Source organism: Cavia porcellus, unplaced genomic scaffold, assembly GCF_034190915.1.
Source record: "Cavia porcellus strain 051 isolate PalLab524CR breed Dunkin Hartley unplaced genomic scaffold, mCavPor4.1 scaffold_28, whole genome shotgun sequence".
NCBI lineage: Eukaryota > Metazoa > Chordata > Mammalia > Rodentia > Caviidae > Cavia > Cavia porcellus.
This window is the reverse complement of record NW_026947511.1, coordinates 18,449,867-18,471,748: the sequence shown is the minus strand read 5'-3', so window position 1 is coordinate 18,471,748 and position 21,882 is coordinate 18,449,867. Positions and strand designations below refer to the sequence as shown.

Below are 21,882 nucleotides of genomic sequence, written 5' to 3'. Positions count from 1 at the left end.
CTTGTAAAAAAAAAAAAAAATGCTAACATTTGAACTACGTCAAACAACAGCTGTTCTTTAGAACAGTCCTAAACTTGAAAAAGTACCAATTGACAGACTCACAATAAAATTCTACTGTACGTCCTCTCATACCTAGAATAAAGTATCTGAGATACAAACTTCAGACCAAACCACCTTAATATGATTCTGAAATCTCACTCTTTAAACCTAATATTAAAAAAACAACAAAATCCATAGCATTTATTTTACTGCATTAATTTGCTTCTGGCCTTTGGGGAGTCTCTGTAACATGCCAAAAGGAAACTAATTCAGAATTCAAGACCTGCCTATGCAAAATTTACAAATTCAGGCAGAACCTCTCTTACTCAGAAGCAAGGCCCACAAATCAGGATATGATAGTTGTTGACTTAAAGAAAACATTTATCATTTATTTACTATAGTCAAGCATAATGTTAAAAAATCACCATTCAAGCTCCAGGTGCCATTAAGTAGCTCCTAAACTAGAAAATAATAATAAATCTAAGGGCATTTAAATCATAACATCCTTGTCTAGAAAAGACAATGCCATGTTTTAAACTATACCGATTCTTCGGTGAACCTACTTTAAACCAAAAAGCTTAATATTCTTTACTGTGACTTGAGCCATACTCAAAGGCTATGGACCAATTCCGTCACTTTATGGGCTGTCATCTGTGGCTGAGTCCTTTTTCTTACATAAACTATGGAGCCTAAAGTGAAGAAAGGAGTTTGTACTATTTAGTCAAGGTCAAACCAGGTGATGTCTTCAAAAGCAAAGCTCTCCAAACTTTCCTAGCCCAGCCAAAATTGCCAGGTAAATGTCAGGTCAAGAGATTAGTATCAGACTCCATGTAAGGTAGGCCTACGCAGTTACCTGCCAGTTTGAAGTCAGGAAGTATAGTTACTTTGTGTAATGTATCTAGCAATGACATGGCCTCTTCTATTGAAAGCAAAATGTCTAGGGTTGTCAGTTCCTCAAATCTTTGACCAAGTCAATGGGAGCAAAACTTATATGATCTTAAAGGACTTCTGGATCACATCTGTATTACAGATATTATAAGCTTATAAATGCACTGGTCAGGCTGTATTTGAACTACTATGCCCAGATACTGCCACCCCTTAAAATACAACTTTGATCTTGCTACTGAATGTGAGCAGAATAGTAACAAATATGAGAACTAAGTCATATGATAAATAAGAAGCCATGTAAGCTGGGTGCACAGTGGTAATCACAGCACTTCAACAGGCTGAGGCAGGAGGATCACAGTTTGAGGGCACTCCGGGGGATTTAGTGACATCCTGTTCCAAATTTTTTTTTTAATTTAAAGAAAGAGAGGGCTGGGAAGGTAGCTCAGTGAAGAGGCCTTGGATTCACTTCAGGACAAGGAGGAAGGGGAAAAAAGAGGAGAAGGCAATAGATCCAAGTAGCTTTGGTCCGAAGAAAATGAGACAGAGAAATGTAAAAACCAACTTCAAAGTTTGTATACACTTCTAATGGCAAAAAAGGGACAAATCATGAAGAAAGTAGTAAATTCTAAAAATTAGTACTTTCAAAAACTAATCTACAAGACTTACTTCATCTTGGTAAGTACTGAAGGTGATAAGGAATTTCCGTATTTGATGGAAGTTGGACTTCTTAAGGTTTTTTTTTTTAAAATCCATCTTTTATAAATTGAAAAAAATTAAAGAATTCATGAACAATCTACCTTAGCTATCATGATCTGTTTTTTCCATAAAGTAATAGTTATTAATCATGATTATAAAGGTAGCAGAGGTTCAATGAGGGAAAGTATAAAAAAAAAGTATCCATAAATTTCACTACTAAAATAGCCAGCATTAATATTCTGGCACATATATAACAAAATTTGGATCAAGTCTTTTACCCTGACTGTTGCATTAATACAATTAGTAAATTCTCAAAGTCATTAATATTCATTTAAAAATGTGATTTTAATACCTACATAGTAATCCAATATTTGGATACATAGTATTTTAAACATTATATTTTGAACACATGTGATGTCTCAATTTAATTTTAATCTCTACAATATTGCTATAGTGAATGTCTTTATATGTTATCTTCAAACATATCTCTAATAATATGCTACATATACACTAAAGATGAATTTGTCCTATGCCTATGAAATAAAGACAATTTGAGTCACATGATAAAAAAGATATAACATGCATATACCACACACAAGATTACCTAAGCAAATGCAAAGCATCTGTGATTAAAACTAATTAAACAACATCTCTCATTAAAGGGTTAATGTCACTATGTTCAAAACTATTTTTAACCTACATGAAAATGCTCATATTTGCATATTATAGTTTATTACTATAGTAAAAGTTTGGTTCACACATATAACATGCATGTACCTCTCAGATCTTAATATCAACCGCAAGATCTTTCAAGTAAGGAGAATGCTGAAAATTAAAGGAATTAAAATAGGTATTTCATTTATATGGAGAAAGTATCTTGCAAAACAATATATAAGCATTTTTATACTAATACTAATAAATCCCTTAACTGAGCTTCTTCATGCTCACATACACTAAAATCAGTCACTGGTTCCTGCTTTATGATCCTTCTTTAAAACTCTATTTGTAAAAATTTAGTTTTGTTGTCTATAAAATCCAATTTTGGGAATTTGTTTTCAAAAAGAGAAACAATTTTAATCAATGATGAAATTTTCATGACATATTAAAGTCATTATCACTCATTTTTTAAAAATCATACCACCAATTAAGTAGTAAACACTACACTTAAAAAAAATTCACTAAATTTTCCTGCTTTCATGATTTCAGAAAGAAGAAAAAACATGAAAATGTAACTTTCATCAAGTTGTATAAAATGACTGCCAAAACAGAAGTCAAGAATACACCTTTAGAGTGCGGGTGTCTCTGTGACACACTGTGAGACTATAAATTCAGCACCTGACTTCCTGTACTCAAATGCATACAAGGGCAGATGGCTGTAACTTTAAGCCCGAAGGATGCGTGACAGCCATGACACTCTATCTTTTTCTTAATCTTGTCTCACTAATGCATACCTATTAAATTCTCAGTAAAAGACAGAGAACAGATAAAAGTAGGAAAGAATCTTATCCTTAACAGCTTTATAGTAGGTGAGCAGACAACCTTTTTTCTAAGTTCTACATAAGTAGTCAGTTGTCTATATCTATATTGTAGAGTGAGACAATCATGTCACAGATGCTCTCACTAAAACATCTTTAGGGCCATAACGTTGTTACTAGTAGCAAGAACTCAGCATCCCTGCACGTTAGCTTTGAAACCCAAGGGTCCACTAGTAACGACATAATTTTGGTGATAAATATTACTTAAATTTGGTACCAACATCATAATGCTTACATTGTCAAAACCTTCCAAAACTATCATAATATCAAATACTATTCGTTGTACCCTTTTATAAATGTAAACTATGAATCATTTTAATATACTTCCTACTGAAACAAATACTAAAATTTAAGTATAAAAATGTCCTAACTTTATTTAAGTCTATTTTGAGTTTTCTGTAGGTAAGCATAAAAACTCAAAGACTGAAAAAGTACATTCATGGCCTATAATCAATTAAATTCACTTTTAAATAAATCTAAACTTACTTCTATTACTAGACAAATAAGATCCATTCAACACTTAGAAAATTATGGTCAGTGAAAAACACAGATGTAATTTTATCACCTCTGCCACCCTCCAATAAAAAGATTCATGTTGTCCCCATCTAAGACCACCTTATACTATACTCAGCTAAGGTACAGAGGCAGCCAAATTTTCCTCACAGCAATTTTCCCCAGACAGCAACACTTCCTACTTTCCAGTCTAAAAATGCCAAAAGTAATGTATTTTCCTAAGAAGTATGAGTTTGAGGATTATAAAAATATACCACATAAGCCTCCAAACAGTATCTTATTTGTTAGACTGTTAGCCCTTGTGACAAGGGATAGTTTATAGGTCACTTTCCAAATAATCATCCAACATATTTTGAGTATAAAATACCACTTCATTTAAAACATGTGCTATATACTTTGAGGGAAAATACTGTATAAAGAATCCAAAGCCTGGCTTTCATCAGTTAAAATGCTGACTGAATTCTGTCTTCTTTGGCCATGAGATTACAGATCTCTAAAGCCTTTTGCTTTGATGAGTCACACACTTGTAATACAATCACTGTACCCATCCCCACCTAATACACTGTAGTACATTTTCCCTCCAAAATCTGATCATAATCATTTTCACAAGAGGAAAAAAAACAGAAGTGATTAAAAGGAAACAGGACAGACAGTGAGTAAGCCATGAACAACTGCTGAAAACCTTTCCAAAAAATCTGAAAGATCATTACCATCTGTTTCAATTAGACAGAGTTGCCATTAGCAGTGGACAAAGAACTAGAAAGACTACTGATAAAGTTGTAACTATTCTCTATTTTTTAACTGTAGACACGGCCAAAAAAAAAAGTACAATTTTTTAAAAACTTTGTAAAGCTGTAACACACAGAGAAAGAATTTGGGAAGTACCTAATGCAAGTAGTTCAATCTGCTGTCCCATTTACCAATTAGAGACTGTGAAAAGTAATCACTTTAATAAGCATTTTAACATACATAAGAAAATACTAAAGATATATAAATATTTGTTTAAAGGTAAACTGTAAAGTTTTAGGTTTTTATCCTTTATCATGTAGATATGACATCATAAGAAAAAAACTAATTTGGTATGATTTATTAGGCTGTTAAAATCCATAGATCAAAATTAATATACAAATGTTATAAATAACATTTATAGTTTTAGCAAATTTTGTGAAAGTATCATTTTCTTAATTAAAGGTTGAATGATGTGCTCCAAAAATTCACCCGCTAAAGTCCAAAATTCTAGGACCTCAGAATGTGACCTTATTTAGAAACAGGGTCACTGCAAATTTAATAAGTTGAGACCACAACAAAGGAGCAAGCTCTTGATCCAACAGGACAGGTGTGCTTACAAAAAGAGGGAAATTTGGGAACAGAGCTACACACTTAGGGAGAATATCATGTGAAGATAAAAGGTAAGATCTGGGTGTTGCTTGCATAAGCTAAAGCACACCAAAATCACCAGCAAAATTATCAGAAAATGGTACAGATTCTCTCTTATAGTGATCAGGTAGAACCACTTCTCTTGACATCCTGAACTTTGAGACAATAAATGTCTCATGGTTCAGCCATTCAGTATGTGACGTGGCAGTCCTAATAGACTAATACAAAAATTTTCTTATGATAACATAGAAAGGTAATACTTTAAGTACATATATTTTTCCTAACAATCTTATTTCTGGTAAATAGTGCTTATAAAATCAGGGGCTTTTTTCTTCAAATATCGCAGCCTCTCCTCTGCTCTCTCTCATTATTGCAACTGGGCTCCTCAGCAACATTTTCTCTAACGGAACGTGAAAGGAAGTGGTCCCTAAGGCCACCGCACGCCACTCTTCAATATCCCCACCCTTTCTCAGCAGCTCACATTTGGACGTGGTGGGGATCCAGCCTCAACCACGAAGATGAGGTCCATGATCCAAAAACCAGCCAAGCCATGCCACAGAAGGAACTGAAGTCTAACTACAAGTTCAGGGCAAAGCTACCACAAAGCACCCCTTAAAATGTTACATGACAGTATAACCAAAGACTATTCTTTTTTGTTTGTTTTGTTTTTGCTTTTTATTTCATTGGTACATATGTAATGATCACATTTATCATAAAGAACTTCTACCTGAACATGATATATCTTGGTTCTTTTTTGCCCATTCCCCTCCCCTCTTTTCAACTCCTCTTCCCCTTCTTATTAACAAAAGCTTTGTTTCCATTTTATCCTTCTAGTCTTCTTTTTATTCTTCTTTTTTCCTTTCTCCCTCCCTTCTCCTTTGTTTCCCTTCTAATTTGAACATTTTCTTCCCATTCCCCATTATCTATTACACATTTTGGTACTTATTTCAGTTTCTCACACCAGAGAAACAAGGTAGTATTTAAACACTTGTGTCCAATTTATTTCACTTAAGAGTAAGGTCTTGCAGTACATACATCTGGCTAGAAATGTCTCACGCTTACCCTTCTTTGTGGCAGGGTAGTACTCCATTATATAAAATAAACACACCTTCTTTATTCACTCATCTGTTGGCGGGCATCTGGGCTGTTTCCAAGGTGCAGCTATTATAAACTGTACCACTATAAACATGGGTATGTTTACATCACCGTGGTATGATGCTTTCCATTCTTTCAGGAAGACACCAAGAACGATAATAGCTGGGTCAAACAGAATCTCTAGTTTTAGTTTTTGAGGAAGAATTCATTCTTTATGCCACTGCTCTCTAGCAACTCTGCTCTAGCAGCTTACTTAGCCTTTTACCCTAATTGTGTGAAAGCATTCCAAACTCACAGTGAAACAGTGCGGAGAAAATCTGAGACAGCCCTGGATGAAACAGTAACTTTAATTCTTTGAGAGTTCAGTATATAGAAAACTGAACAATCGGTATTATAGCTTCAATTCAGTGTATTCAACACTCATATTATCTCTTAAACTCAAATTTAAACTATATACTAATTATTATTCTGAACAACACATTTTAGCTTTTCTAATTTGAAAACTTAAATAAGAATAACCAATTGAATGTTGTATAATTCAATTAGTATAAATGTACTGATATTATTTCACGTATACATTATAGCACCAAAAAACAAGGTAACACATAGAACTTTCGCACTCTTCTCACCCCTACCTCGGGGAGAGCCACCATGAAGCAGAGAGGAACCTTAGACATTTGGAAAATGATTTTATAATGACTACGCTGATTGTACTTGACACCCTGCAACAGAAAGGTTTGAATTTTTATTTAATATACATGCCCAAATCAAATGCAAAAGCATCCCAATATTAAGCATAGAGACACTTCAGAACATCTGCCTTAATCTGTAAGGAAAAAAGCATTTCCTCAAAAAATGCCAGTGAGGATCAGTGGAGCTTATATGCAAATATTTTCAAACAATTTCATGCAAAAGTTCCCAAGAGTCAGCTCAATGCTCCTGCACTCCTTCATTTTGCAGCAGATGAACCATAATGTTTATTTTCTGTCTGATCAAAATGTTGAAAATTACTCTTCTGGAATGTGAGGTGTTTGCCTTTTACCAAGTCGTGAGTTTTTTCCAGGATGCGTATCCAAGTGCTATATAGACACCTATCCATCAAAAAGACACTTTCTATGTACTAAAGAAAATGAGGAGATTAAAAATTACTCCATGTTAGTTATTTGGAGATATCATTCAACCTGTGACCAAAAATGGAATCTAACATTTTCAGCTTGAGTTTGTGGGATGCACATGTGTTCCTGGATTCAAACATGTGTTTCCATTTAAACTGCTGGAATGTATATATGGCTCCACAAAGGGTGATAAATATTAGCAAATCTTCTAAGAATGAAAACCCTTTGTGACCATACACATCATATTTTGATTCAGCTTTTAAAATGTCTGACTCACATGGAGCTTAATAGTCTGCTTTTTACATTTTCAAGTTAAAAAACAATGAAGAAAAAAGAAAAGCTTGTGCTTTGGCCAAGATATCATGCCATACCTTGTACCCTGAATAACTACTACAAAGACAACAATATACAATGTACTAATTATTACAACTGTCCTACTAACCTGTTTGAAACTCTATTTCATTATTTTTATCTTTTTCTCTTTAAAATAAAAAAAATAACTGTACATATAAAAGAAATGAAGAAAAAAAATCCTTCCAAAGATCTATTTGTACTACCACGATTAATCAAAACCAAATCGCAGATTCCAATCATTTCCTTCTCTTTTCTTACCCTTGTTGGCAAACCCATCCCAATTCACTCTCCAGGTGGTGAACTGAGTACTAATCAACTCCCAAAAACATCATGTCAGGGACTCCAACCACAGCTTCAGCTGCATGGACCTAAAACACGGGTAAGAAACTGGTGGTCTGGCACATTCTATCTCTACAGCAAGACATTAGCACTGTTGATTATTTTAATTTAAATTCCTTTAGGAATGATATCTCCACATAAAAACCTACTTCACCGCATTTCTCACCTGGCACTATGAACCCCTCACAAGCCAGCAAATGAACTGAACTATGAACCACTATGAACCCCTGGGCCAGCAAATGTCTGAAATTAGTATCCCATGAGCCCATCTATGTTGAGCGTTCCTATATTCTATGTCTTTGCATAGAATGTCTTTTCTTAGCTACTCAAACTTTCTTCTTCACATGGCTAACTTCTATTCTTTCAAAGACTCAAGAAGCCCTTACTAATTTCCTAAAAGCTCAGGCAAATGTGTATCCTTCTTTGGCCCCAGATTCTCCATTTATGTGACTACATGACCAAGCAGCACATATTCATCCCAGGCAGGGACTATGTCTAGCTCATTATTGTTGTTCTGTGTGAGTAACACATAGAGGGTATAAAGAAGCTTTTCTAAAATGAAGAAATGGTGGGCCGGGGATTTAGCTCAGTGGTGTAAGCACCTGTCTGGGAAGCACAAGGTCATGAGTTCCATCCTTGGTACCAAAAAAAAAAAAAAAAAGAAAAGAAATGGTAATGTAAGTATCACTTCTGATAATATTTGAATACTCTCCTTAATTGCCTTGGAAGGAAACATGGAGAAATACCGACGATCAAAGAAAGAGAGAGAAACTTGTAAATTCCATCTGGGGCTCCACACAGGTGTTTTCCAAGGAATGACGACCTCTGTCTTAGCTACTTCCCCCATTGCTGAGGAAAATATCTGACACCTATAATGTAAGAAAGGAGAGATTTATTTTGGCTCACACTTCAGTCAATAGTTGGCTGGCTCCAAAGCAGGATGGCATGGCAGAAAAGCATGGTGGAAGAGAGATGCTCGTGGCATGGGAAACAGGAAGCAGAGAAAGAAGAGAGGAGCCGTAGGAGATGCGCCCTTCTGAGCCATGTGCCCGGGGTCTAAATGTTCTCTATCTAGACCCCACCTTCCACAACAAGTCAGCCACACACACACACACACACACACACCACCACCACCACCACCACCACCATAATTTAGGCACTTTCCAAAAGCCCCACCTATAACCATGTGAGACTTAGGGGATATGAAGATATAACCATAAAATTCTTTTCCTGGCCTCTAAAAGATGCACGCACACATCTTTTTGTTTTTAAATGAATCTTCTATTTTTATTAGTATGTGTGTGCAGTACATAATTACATTTATTGTGGGGAGCTGGTATATATACATAACACATCTTAATCCTCTTTTCATCCTCTATCTCACCAATGCCTCCCTGCTCCATCTCTTGGTCCCCTTCCCATATGAAAAAAGATTACTCTACTTCCTATTATCTATCTTTTATTTTGCTCTTTATTTACATTTTGGATTTCTCATTCAAGAGAAACAATGTGACATTTAAAATTATTTTTCTCATTTCTTTAACTTAATATTATGGGCTCAAAATACACTCATTTATCCTATGAATTCTTCAAGTGTAACCTTCTTTATGGAAGAGTAGCACTCCACTGTGCATAAATACCAAATTTTCTTTTTCCATTCGTTTGTTGATGGGCATATAGGCTGTTTCCAAAATTTAGCTATTTTAAATTGTACTGCTATAAATATGACTATACATGTATTGCTGTAATATGCAAATTGCATTTAATTCATCTGTAAGAGTTGCTTAAGTCCCAACAGTATCAGCATTGCTGAAGGTCCAAGTATAAAGTCTCCACTGAGACTTAAGGCAAACTTTTAGCTTCAGTCCCTATAAAAGTCCAAAAGAAAGTGACTTGTCTCCCTCAGGCAGACTCTGTTTCCCAACAGCAAGCCACCTACACCACTCTCATAATCCAATCACCTCCTCAAATCCCCACCTATGGTCTTGTTAGGCTTTGGGGAAACATCTAGACAGAAACCCTGACTCCCTCCCATGCAGCTTTTAAACACATCTACAGCCACAGCTTCCCTTCCTGCAGCACAGCTACATGGCTGTTCCTCCATACATGCCTTCTGGATCCCTGAGAAAATAAATACAGTAGACCCAGCTGAACAAAAGAAAAGAGACTATGAATTAAAGTCAATCTTTCTGAAAAGATGGTATCTGCCTTTGCACAAAACACTCATTTTGAGAAGCAGAACAATCCTTCATAATTTCTTAGTGTTTTTCAGGCAGCTTCAGCTTCTCTTTCCCTTTGCTGCCCCACTGCCCTCAATGATGGTCAGGACTTGCAGGTGACAGCAGGGACAGAATGGGCATGGTGACCAACTGTGGACAAGAAGGTCTCAAGGGCGTCTTTGCCTTAACTAGAAAAATTACTACAGCAAAAGACACACTGGCATTAATCCCCTACAAAATACTCTTCCTCATTTCAAACACACTTATCCCATCATTCTTGGTACTTTCTGAAGCAGTTCTGGAAATCCTCCTTCATGAATGTCTTTAGATGCACTGCCATAGCTGCCTTGATGTTCTAGTTAATTTAAAATATTTTACCTTTTATTGATTATACTTTCCTGTTCATCATCATGCCCACCAGAGACAGGAAAAGCTGTGAGGCATTCTTCTTCACCTCCCAAGTCAAGCATTTTTGGGGGAAAGGAGGAAAGACAGGATAGTAGTAAAAGCACATGGTCAGGAAAGTACTGTGCTGGTTTCTATGTAAGAAACTAATCTGACACTTTCTCTCCTTCCTCGTTTTCAAACAAAACGTTCCTTACATTTGCCTGGAAGGAACTTTCTTAAAATGGACAGGGCTGTGGAACATCTCTACCTTTCTTTGCTTGACTACTTTCAGTTAAATAATCAAAACCTGTTTTTCATATGCACAGGGAGCTCTCAGAGACCTCTGGTGCAGTTGTCAAAAGTTCGATACTTTCCAACTTATTTTCACTCAAGGCAACAGTAAAACACACTTACCTTTTGAAAAAAGTCTTCCCCACTTCTGCCTTTTCCTTCAGCTGCAGCTGTAAATAAAAATGTATGTAATTAAAATAGTTTCTTTTCAAATGATGTATTCAAAAAACTCAAGTATCATGTATGAGAACATGAAGGTAAACAAGAAGCCACCCTTGCTCCCCCAAAGCTCAGCACATCATCTGGAAACCAAACTCAATAAAGAATAATACACTAATTTCAATCAAATACACATCTTTAGGTTATGTAAAGACTCTGAAAGATGTATGGTTCTCTATTTCCACATGAAGATAAAAGGGAGCTCATGCTTCATAGTGAAAGAACGATACGAATAAATACAACGATCAAAGTGATCAGCTTCAGTGCTCCCTGCACTTTCCATCTGTAAGCAATCCCAGACACAAGGCTGTCTTGTCAACAGGTGATTCAACAGGTCAGGATTCAGGGTCGGTTCTGCTTTTTGCAATGATAGCCTATACCACCTAATGCACTCTTTCATTCACACAAAGAAATAAAATGATGAGAATTAGATACCAATCATGGTGAAAGTCATAGCCAACAATAAATCTCAAGTGACCTTAAAAGATTGTAATATTTGAACATCATTTCTGTATCAAAATAGTAGCTTAAAAATACACACACAAAAAAACAGTTTTCTTCCTATGTTCAAAAAAATCTTGTGACTGCACAGATTAATTCATTTGTGGTAAGGGAAATAGAACTTAGCTATAAGGAGAGATGAGACAAAGAACCAACAGCATCTTGCATGCAATAGTTTCAGACTGCATCATTTCAAGGACAACAGGACACTGATTTAGGTGGAGGGTGCAACAGTAGTTAATTGGAGAAGATACCCCGGCAAAGGCAAAGAAAGAGAGCTCAAGAAAGAACCCCTGGAAAATGAAGTCTAGAAGACCATGGTAACCCCAACACTTGCCAAGCAACAGCACCACAGACGTGTGCATACATATATGTGTGTGTGCATGTGTATGTTCACCCCACTGGTTAAAGTCATTAATATCCAAGAACTGTGGCAAATTAATCTCATAATCATATTGTTGTTTTGTAAGTTGTGACAAGTACCTACTATAAATCATGTTAAGTAATGAAGCTAAAGTTCAAACAAATTATCTCTGCCAACTAGGGGTTTATGTGAATTATTACAATGTCACAAAGAAGCCCAAGGTTGAGAAGCCAAACCTCCAGAAACCCAACAAACCCATTCCTGGGAGGTCAAGACAGGGCTTTTGCTGTTGCTGTCAACACTCATCTCCCGCATATAAAATGGCCCCCATATTAGCTCCTAGGTGAATGCTACAGTCAGGATTACTGAAACTTAGTTTTCTGTTATTTTAGCTTGCAAATAATCATATTTCTTGGGGCTGGGGATTTAGCTCAGCAGCATAAGTGCCTGCCTTGCAAGCAGGCAGTCGTGAGTTCGATCCTCGGTACCGTTAAAAGGAAAAAGACAAAAAAAAATCGTATTTCTTAAGCTTGCAATTACATTTTAAAAAAATTAAATAAAATGCTAATTTTTAAAGATCACAAAAGAATAGTTTACTCTTTTGTTCCACAAATACAGGTCCTATATCAATGAACAGAAATATGCAAGTCCTGATCTTCATTCAGATTACACAGTCCTGACCTGTGTGACATTCAAAGCCACCCAACTAGTGAAATAAAGCCAAAATTAAAATTCAGTTCTCACAACTTTCCCGACGAGCTCTTCAGAATCACAACTCAACCCAAATTAAACTTATTATACATTTGGTTTAGCTATTCTCATTCTGGACAATGAACTAAAAACCTAGTCACTTTACTTTCAATCCAATAGGAGGGGTGGGCAGCTACTGTTCGACCTGAAGAATAAAGGGTACATTAAGGATTTTTAGAGAATTGGATTGCACCAAAAATGAACAAAATAAAATAAACATGAGGGATGCTAATATCTTGACTCAAGTCGTTTCCTTTTCATTATGTTTGGATGGCAAAATGTTGCCTGTGAAATAAGCCAACCTATACTTTACAACTATGTCATGTATTCCTCGACTTTTGAATTCTGATTATAATCTGTAGTAAAACAGCTCCATTGAGTCTTTGAATTTTGTATAAATAATACTCCCTCACCTCCTTTATTCTACAATAACATGAACACACAGGATGATTTAGCAGGTTTTTTAACAGTATCTTTACAGTATCATTTTTGTCTACTGTTCCAAAGTTTATTCATTCAAGTATAAAAAGCCTCAGATTATTCCTGCCAATGAAAGCAATTGTCTTTATTTTCACGACACAGAACTCCAAGAATAAGTTATTTCAATACTACTGAAACATGGCTGGCTAAATGTGCAAGTAAAGCATTTCATATTTTAAGCTGTATAATTTATTTTTTATGTTTATTATAATTTCCCCAGTGCTTGGCATATTTTATTTCACATTTTTGCCTCACAAGAAATATGGGATGGCAAAAGCCACCGCCAGTAAAAATAGCAAAAGTTGAAACAGGTGTAAACTATTACAGTCCCCCAAAACTATAGGTCATTTCTAGCTAATTACTGGAGGGTGGGGTAAGCTCCATTTCAAATTCTTCCTAGGGTACATAGAAACTTCTGTTTAAGTATCTTTTTCCTTTTTAAATGCTTCTCTATACTAACATAATCCTTTATGAAACTAAATCTAAAAACACAAAGATGATATGCCTAACTTAAAACACAGCATAAAAATATCTTTAAACATTATCTTGACATGGGATATTTTTCACTTATGGAATTTGAGTAAAAAAAAGTTTAAAGTATAGATAATAATGGAGAAAGAATTCTTCCTTCACAGGATTCACCTTTCTTTTTGATACAACTACTACAAAAATCTGCATTTTTCTACCTTTTTAATACAACATTTATTTGACTTCCCTTTGTCAAACCAAAACCCAATCACTTTTCCAGACCTCCTGGAGAGGTGTACAGAAAGGAAAATACAGGCCAGATGACACATGGGAGAACGAACTACGGGACATGGAGACAGCTGCTCTGCAGGGAAAGAGGATGAAAAAGGCCACCATCACCCAAAAGAACTTATGACCCCCAAGAGGAAAAGCCCAGAATGGTGTAGGAGAAGAGCTGTAGCTTCAAAGAAGGGTTCCTAGCATAACCATTACATTAGGTCACCTGACAGATCAGTGTACCCATTCAGGTAGCCTGAGTCTCCTGTACACTATTATACTCAAAATGTAGAAGGCTCACTGATTGCTTCAGTTCAATCCATATGCTGCAACAGCTATGGTATGTATTTTATTCTATATGTTAACTATGTCCAGAAAACTTCACTGATCCTTGGCCAGCGCTACTGAAAAAGGAATCAGTAATAGCTGCAGAAGACGTAGTTTCTATACACTTCCAGAGACGTTTTCTATATTCATGAATAGTGTCTAGCACCTTAGATAGGTATAAATTGCCTAACAGCCCTAACTGCTGACTGGTAAAAGAGAAGACATTCATTTTATTTTTAAAGTTTCTCCTACTTCTCAAGTTTAAGTTTAAATTTCAGCAGGGAGGGGTGTCATCTGAACACTTACATCATGGTAAGTGTAGAGATTTTCAAGCACCAGCTTCCTGAAAACTCCCCTCTGTACCTCACTCCCACAATTCACTGTGAACAAACCAAACCTACCTGCCCTGAAAAAGAAATTACATTATATAGCCCTCCTGAGAAAAATCAAAAATAAGCGGACAAAAATAAATATGATTTCTGTCTTAATAGTAGCTAGACCAAAAATACTCTCTTTCACTTTGAATTTTCTTTTGTCTTCTAAAAAAATTTTGCAGTTGAATTTCCATGATCAAAAATGCAACACTAATTCGGGATTTCTTAGTATGAAACTAAATACACAGAATGATGTATTTGTATAAAAGTAAGTATATGTACATAAAAATATATAAAGACATGCATCATATACATCCATGTATATGGATATATTAAATATATGTTGATAAAAACACTGAAAAGATAAACAACAGAATACTAACAACTATTATTTGAGTGGCAGAATCCTTAAGTCATTTTGCCCTTTGTTATTTTTTAGGGGATTCTTAAATAGCATGTGCTGCTTTTCAATTAGGAAAAACTAGATAAAATTCATTTTAAAATCCTCTTCCCTTTTTTGACAGTGAGCCAAGGTACCACCATTAGGGATTTACTGCCAACCCACAGTATAAAAGGCAATCTGACAAAAATATCAATGTCAAATGTAAAAACACAATGAATAATGCCCAACTTGGAGATGACAGTCAATAACATGACAGTAGGCACAGATCACAGGTCTTAATCAACCAAGCATTTTCTAGATTGAAATACTGATATTGTACATCTTTCAGCTCTCCCAAGCCAGATGCGGGGACGCTACACTGTAATCCCAGCACTTTAGGAAGAAGACTGCAAGTCTGAGCCTAGGCAAGACAACTCAGCAAGACCCTATCTCAAAATCTAAAAAATAAATACATAAATAAAAAGACTAGGGATGTGGCTAATGGGATTGCCCTGTGTTCAACTCCGGGGTGGGGTGGGGAGGACTACTTCACAGCTAAAAGCACTAAGCAATCCAATATTTGGAAAACTGCTAGTCACAAATGAACTCGTAAGACATCAAAATAGACATTCTCCAAATTATATGAACTGAAAAAGTAAAAAACAGCAACAACAAAAACACTACACGTATACACCTCCAATTAGAGATAAAATAGAGAAACAGAGAATAGCACTTCTACAAGGTCAGGTCAAAGAGAACTTAGAATGAAATAGCACCTGATGCATTTATCACATTTTAAAAGGACCCAAAAGCTAAGAGTATGAAAGATGGGAGATGGATCATATGTGGCAATTTGGACCAAACTTACAGATTATCAACCGATCTACAAGAATCATCTAAAATAAGCTTTAAGGCTATATTTTAAATTTATTTTTCCCACCAAATATTTTAAAAACAGATTACAAAGATTGTAAAGGAGGTATGGGAAAGCGTCCTGGCACTCTAACCTTCGGAAGGAACCATGGCTGCTCCTATTTGTGCAGAGTAGGCAGTGGGCACCTCGTTCACAAGTCTCACAGGTCAAAGTCTGGCAGTCTTTTGCTGCTGGGGAGTGTTAAAGACAGTGATGGCCCTGTCACAGCCTGAGCATAGCAGCAAGTCGGCAAAGACCAGAGTGCTCTGTAATCCACAGGACTCTAGTTTCAGAAAGTATCTGTCTCTGTCAAATATAGGAAAACAAGACATTCACAAAAACCTGACAACATCCAAAATATATTACTCTCTGCTCCAAAGCACTTTTGAAGTCTTCCAGTAACACTGGTAAAGAGTTTATTCAGACTTCAAGTTCACTGGTCAGACAGCAAAGACTTCCTTGTAGACTGGTGACATAACAGCATTTCAGATTAATTGATAAACAGGAACTTTGGTCATAATGAATGGTTTGTTTCCATCAGCAATTCCTGATGCACCATTTAGTCTGGCCTGAAGACTTAACACTATTTGACAATTCTGAGTATTTACAGCTTGTATCTATCAAGTATTTATCAGGTTGTTATAAAAAAAGCACCATTTCACTTTTATTAAACATTAAAGGGTGGTCATGGCCAGTATGCAGTTTGACAGAATTATGAATACCTAATACACCATAGTAGGCTTACAATGAGCCACCTACAGAGCTATGCTGTCCACACAACAGACACTAGCTCCACGGTGAGCAGTCACAGCTGGTCTGAGAATTCAGAAATGCTCTAAGAGTAAAACATACTGGAGATCTGAAAGCTTAATGCAGAAAAAAGTAGAACTATCACTAATTTTCTGATTATATGCTGAAGTGATATTGCTGTCATAAATTGAACAAAACAAAGATATATTACTAGAACTAATCTTACCTCGTCACTTCCACTCTTCTACAGTGACAAACTGAAAATTGCATGAGTGGCTCACATTACATTTCCATTGCAGAGCACTGCTATAAGGAACAAATACTTTGCAATCACCCAAGAGGAGCTGAAAAGATTCAAGAGAACACAGTGTGGACTGTAAGGGACAGAAAACAAAGAATATTTTCGAGAAATAGAAAGCAGCTTGAAATCAGAACTACATCTGTCTTAAACTTCTGGGAACATTTTTGGAGAGGAAGAAAAGAGCCTGTTGGTGCTTTTAGGGGTAGTAGGAAGGTTAAATAATTAAAGAAGTTTAACGAGATATGTAACATTAATAACCATTTCCTTAATAGCCTGCTTTGACCCAACCCAAAGACATGAAACTATTTAAGAGTTTATGTGGATGGCTATTTAATGGAATGAAGTTTATATTTCTTTTGTGTTTGTAATAACATGGCAATGTGGCAAGCTAACTTGTTTTAAATCAGAAACAAATGTGTTCCAGACATGTTTGAAGTTCAGGTTGTATGCAGAAAGGCGGTCTGTTTTACTATTTTCTCCACAAAGATGGGATTTGAGAAAGGGCAAATAAAAGATATATATGCTTTTATCATATATGCCTTTACTTTAATTCATCTTTATGCAAAGAGAACCATATACTGATTTATTTGTACAGACAATATTTAATACCTAAAGGATACAGAAAAGTTGTAAATGCTAGTTAAAAAACTGTACATTCAACTCTTAATTTGTCATTTACTCGAGGCAGAAATTCTGACCAAGTTCCCTAACCTCCCTAAGATTCAGTTTTCACCTCTGAAGTGTGCAAAGCAGTGCCCTATAGGCATTTAACAAATGAACTCCTCAACCTTGACCTCGAAGAACCTCACATTCAAATAATAAAATAACAAGACTCCTCAAAGTTAAACATTATGAAGGAGTTACAGATAATAAAGGAAATTAAAAAGAAAAAATATAGTAGGGAGCTTCTGAGCTGAAATGTAGTATGTAGGCACAGAGCAGGTAATGGAAGGGATTCTGAGCAGAATACTGTAATACCCATGCATGACTGGCTCTAACAATGATTTCCCTTTAAATGATTCAAGTAACACATGCACCTGGAGTAGAAGGTGCAAGACAGCAGAGAGACAGCTCTCTGGAGCCTTGGTAAATGAGTATAAATTGGCCTTCACTGATCCTTCACCAGAGAAATACTGCTCTCCACAGGTGTTTGGAAATGTGGTTTTCAGTTGTCAAATGACAGTGGGGCAGAGGGCATGGTACGGGCATTTAGAATGCAGGCGCCCAGGCACTCAAAAGAGTTATACTAAGGGTACAAGTAATACTAGCAATTCTGATAGGATGCTTCCGCTAGGAACACAGCTCTTCAGTACAAGAGCTTCTAAATAGCACATACATAAGCTTCTCTCTGCATGGACAGTGACTTGGACTTCCTCAAGGACCATGCATTGTCATGAAAACTAGGAAAGTTCTATTTAGAGTTAGAACTTGCTTCTTGGGGTCTCCACGTGTTTAATTCTAATGCATCACACTCCAGCTCAGGTCCACAGTTGATTAATGTTCCAGCTGGGGGATGGTCTGGCAAGGATGGCCACATAGCAGTTACTTGTCTTAAAATTTATCAGCATATCAGCTACCCCCTTGTTAATGAGTATCACAAGACAATAAACATGCCAAAGCAAAAAGGGTCTTAGTGCCTCACTCTATATATGAAAAAAGAAAAAAAATAACAGGAAGGGAGAGAGATGAAAGGAGGGAAGGTCAACAGGAGAAAGAGAAGAGGTTAAGCATAAAGAGAGACCAGGAGGAGGACAAGAGAAAGATAAAGAATGACATGGTAGAGAATTAGGGAACAGAAAAGAGAATGAGAGAATTTTTTAACTTATTAGAAACAAAAAAAGAGCAAACCCAATTTCCTCATCCCTGTCCCCAAAATCAGATTTTTTTAAAAGGGGAACATTTAAGGAAAAAGAAATCTTATAAATTAAAAATAAAACAAGTACAAAACAATTCTACCCAAGATGGTATTTCAATTCTTCCCGGAAGAATAATATATAAAAAGAGAAAAACATCTTTAAAAGATCAAGCCAAGTCCAAAACAAACTGAGTGAACTTCCAGAAAAAGTGAAAATACACAAATGAAATCCAGGTTTTTTTAAATATCAAAGAACTAGAGTACAAATTTTCCAGAAATAAAAGGTGTCTCCACATTAGTGAAGCTAACTATATTTATAGCTAAATTCTAAAAAAGTATTCCAATGAAGGCATGTCCTTTCGAAATTTCAAAACATTTGGAATAAAAATATCTTAAAACCTTCCAAAGAGACAAAACCAGTCATAGGCAATTAAAATTTTATCAGAACTCTCATTCGAGCCATGGGAAGCTACATGACAATGCAGTAAAGCCTAAATTGTAAGGGAAATAACTTTCAACTCCAAATTCTTTACCTGGCTGAACTCTCAGCTAAGTGGTGATATTTCCAAGGGTAAACTTGAAGAACAAAATACTACCTCCTTAATACTGTACATTAGTAGAAGGTATATGTTTCAAATTGAGGAAATATGTCAAGAAAGTAAGAGAATTTCCTCACCTTAGGAAACTGAGAATTAAATGCAGAAAAGGTGGAGGCCTCTGGGATGAAAACAAAGTCTCAAGATGCCAGCCTCACAACCAGGCCTGAAGGTAAATAACAAGGAGCAGAAAAACTAGGTACTAGGGGCAAAAGCTGTCAAGGAAAGGAAAGAAACAATAGTGACTGATCAATTATCTTGACTGTGTGGAAAACTGTACTGAGAAGATTACATGATGTGGAAAGAATGTGTGACAGGCATATAAAATATTAAACCCAACGAAAAATACTGAGACGATTATCAACTTTGAAATAAACAAAATCCTGACAAAACATGGAAATGAAGTATTTGTTAATTTTTGCTATTTCCAGAAATAGTAACAGCATAGAAAATATGTAAATACTGATTTAATCAAACTCATGATTAGGTTTTATTGAGAGGGAAGAGAAAATGGTGAAATAAATCATTTCTTCTATATAAAAGTACAATAGAAAATGTCTGAAGGTAATGAATTAAAAATGAATTTGAAAATTAAAAATGAATTTGGTGAATTAATAAACAGATATGTAGAAAATGAAGAAATAGCACGAGTGGAAAATGTGTACATGGATGAAACAGCATAATGTTACAGGGAAGGGTACTATTATTCCCTTATAAGGAAATTTACCTTTAAAACTATATGCATGCATTATTTGATAATAATTTTTAATACACTGACCTATATTAGCTTAGTATTCACAACACAAAATAAAAAAGCCAAGTGGCCTAAGACCAGAACAAACAGTCTATTTCTCCCAAAAATTTAAATGTTGAAATCTCGACCAACAAAACAAAAGAACTAGGACATGAAGTGATTATATCGTAAGAGTAGAACCTCATGAACAGGACAAGTGACCTCTTCCAACATGTGAGAACCCAGGGGAAAACAAGGTATATAAACGAAAAATTGAGACTTCAACAAATCCTACATCTGCTGGCGCCTTGAGCTTGGACTTTCGATTATTCGAAAATGTGAAAAAATTTATAAATTTACAAGTTACGCAATCCATGATGCTATGGTGATGGCAGCACAAACCAACCAAAACACATTACAACTATATTTTCTACAGATGAGGTGGAGCTGGTATCCCTTCATGATTTGTAAAGATAAAATGATGCATTAATTTCATTGTTGTTGAATTGACAGTGCATAGTTATATTTTATTTTTAAAGATTGTGGTTAAAGTTGAGTATTTTAAATATCAGACAAACTACAACACAATAACAACAAAAAGATGATGCTAGAGATGCACCTAGAGTTAGCACCTACAAGGCTCAGGCCCCTATAAGGCTCAGGAGTTCCACGATCTGTCTGGGTCACTTCCTAATAGTCAGGATACAATCACCCAACACCACAATCTAAAGGAGGAAAGGTTTATTTTGGCTCTGTAAGTTTCAGTGCATGTCATAAAAACAGCATGAAGGAAAGGTCTACAGTAGAGAAAAGCTGTGCTTGCCTGGGCAGCACATACAGGGTGGAGAAGTTGTTCACATCATGGTGGCCAGGAAGCGAGTATGAGGAAGAATCCCAGAAGATATACATTCTCCCCCATCAAGTGCCTAGAGCTGGCCTGTAAACCATCCCACCTCCTAACAGCAAGTCAGATGTGGGCACTGCCGTAATTCAATTACCTTTCAAAAGTCATGCATATGGGCACAGAAGACTCTTAGAGGACTGATAGATATAAAACATAATGCCATCTCTCCCCAGTATCACTGGGAAGACTACACTAGGAATATCAAAGAATGGAAGGGAAACAGGTGAAAACAAGTTGGAGGGAGCCAGGTTATGGCAAATGCCTGTAATCCCAGCACTTAGGAGCCTGAGACAGGAGGACTCCCCAGTCTGGGCTACACAGTGAGTTCCAGGCCAGCCTGAAATACACACATAGCAAGACCTTGTCTCAGAAAAACAAACAAACAAACAAACAAATAAAACCTGAAGGGGCTTATTGCTTTGAAGTCCTGGCAGTGCAGAATCCCGTCGGAAAGTAGAAGTGAAGAGAAAGGCCAATTAGATGAAAGACAGCAGGGGCAAATAATCTCCACAGCACGCAAAAGAAAATAAACGGGGCCCTTGGTACCTAGCAGATACATAGATCTAAATTTATCATATCATTAAAACTCCACAGACCTACCTAATATTGGACACCAAACAGTACTTGTTAAGTGGTTACTTATTAAGCACTAGATTAATTACCTATTAAGTACTAAATCACTCAAGTAGTTAATGAGTGCCTCATTGTCAACTTTTCTCTTGATATCATGACTTTAGAAACTACATCAACAGAATGGTGTTGGCCTCCCATCTTAATAACAACTATTATGGAAAAGCAGAATTCCTACTTCCTGGAAGGATTCTGCCTCAACATTCAATCT

At 36.0% G+C, this 21,882-nt stretch overlaps 1 protein-coding gene across 3 annotated transcripts in view; it reads right to left on the bottom strand.

The window, feature by feature from the left end:
* Window positions 1–21,882, bottom strand: part of Bicc1 (BicC family RNA binding protein 1) — a 270,554-nt gene that overhangs the window by 161,603 nt on the left and 87,069 nt on the right. For all 3 annotated transcript variants that reach the window (XM_063239523.1, XM_063239524.1, XM_063239525.1), the window contains exon 2: window positions 10,972–11,018. In XM_063239523.1, the coding sequence (XP_063095593.1) occupies window positions 10,972–11,018 (47 nt within the window). The remainder of the gene's footprint in view (window positions 1–10,971; window positions 11,019–21,882) is intronic.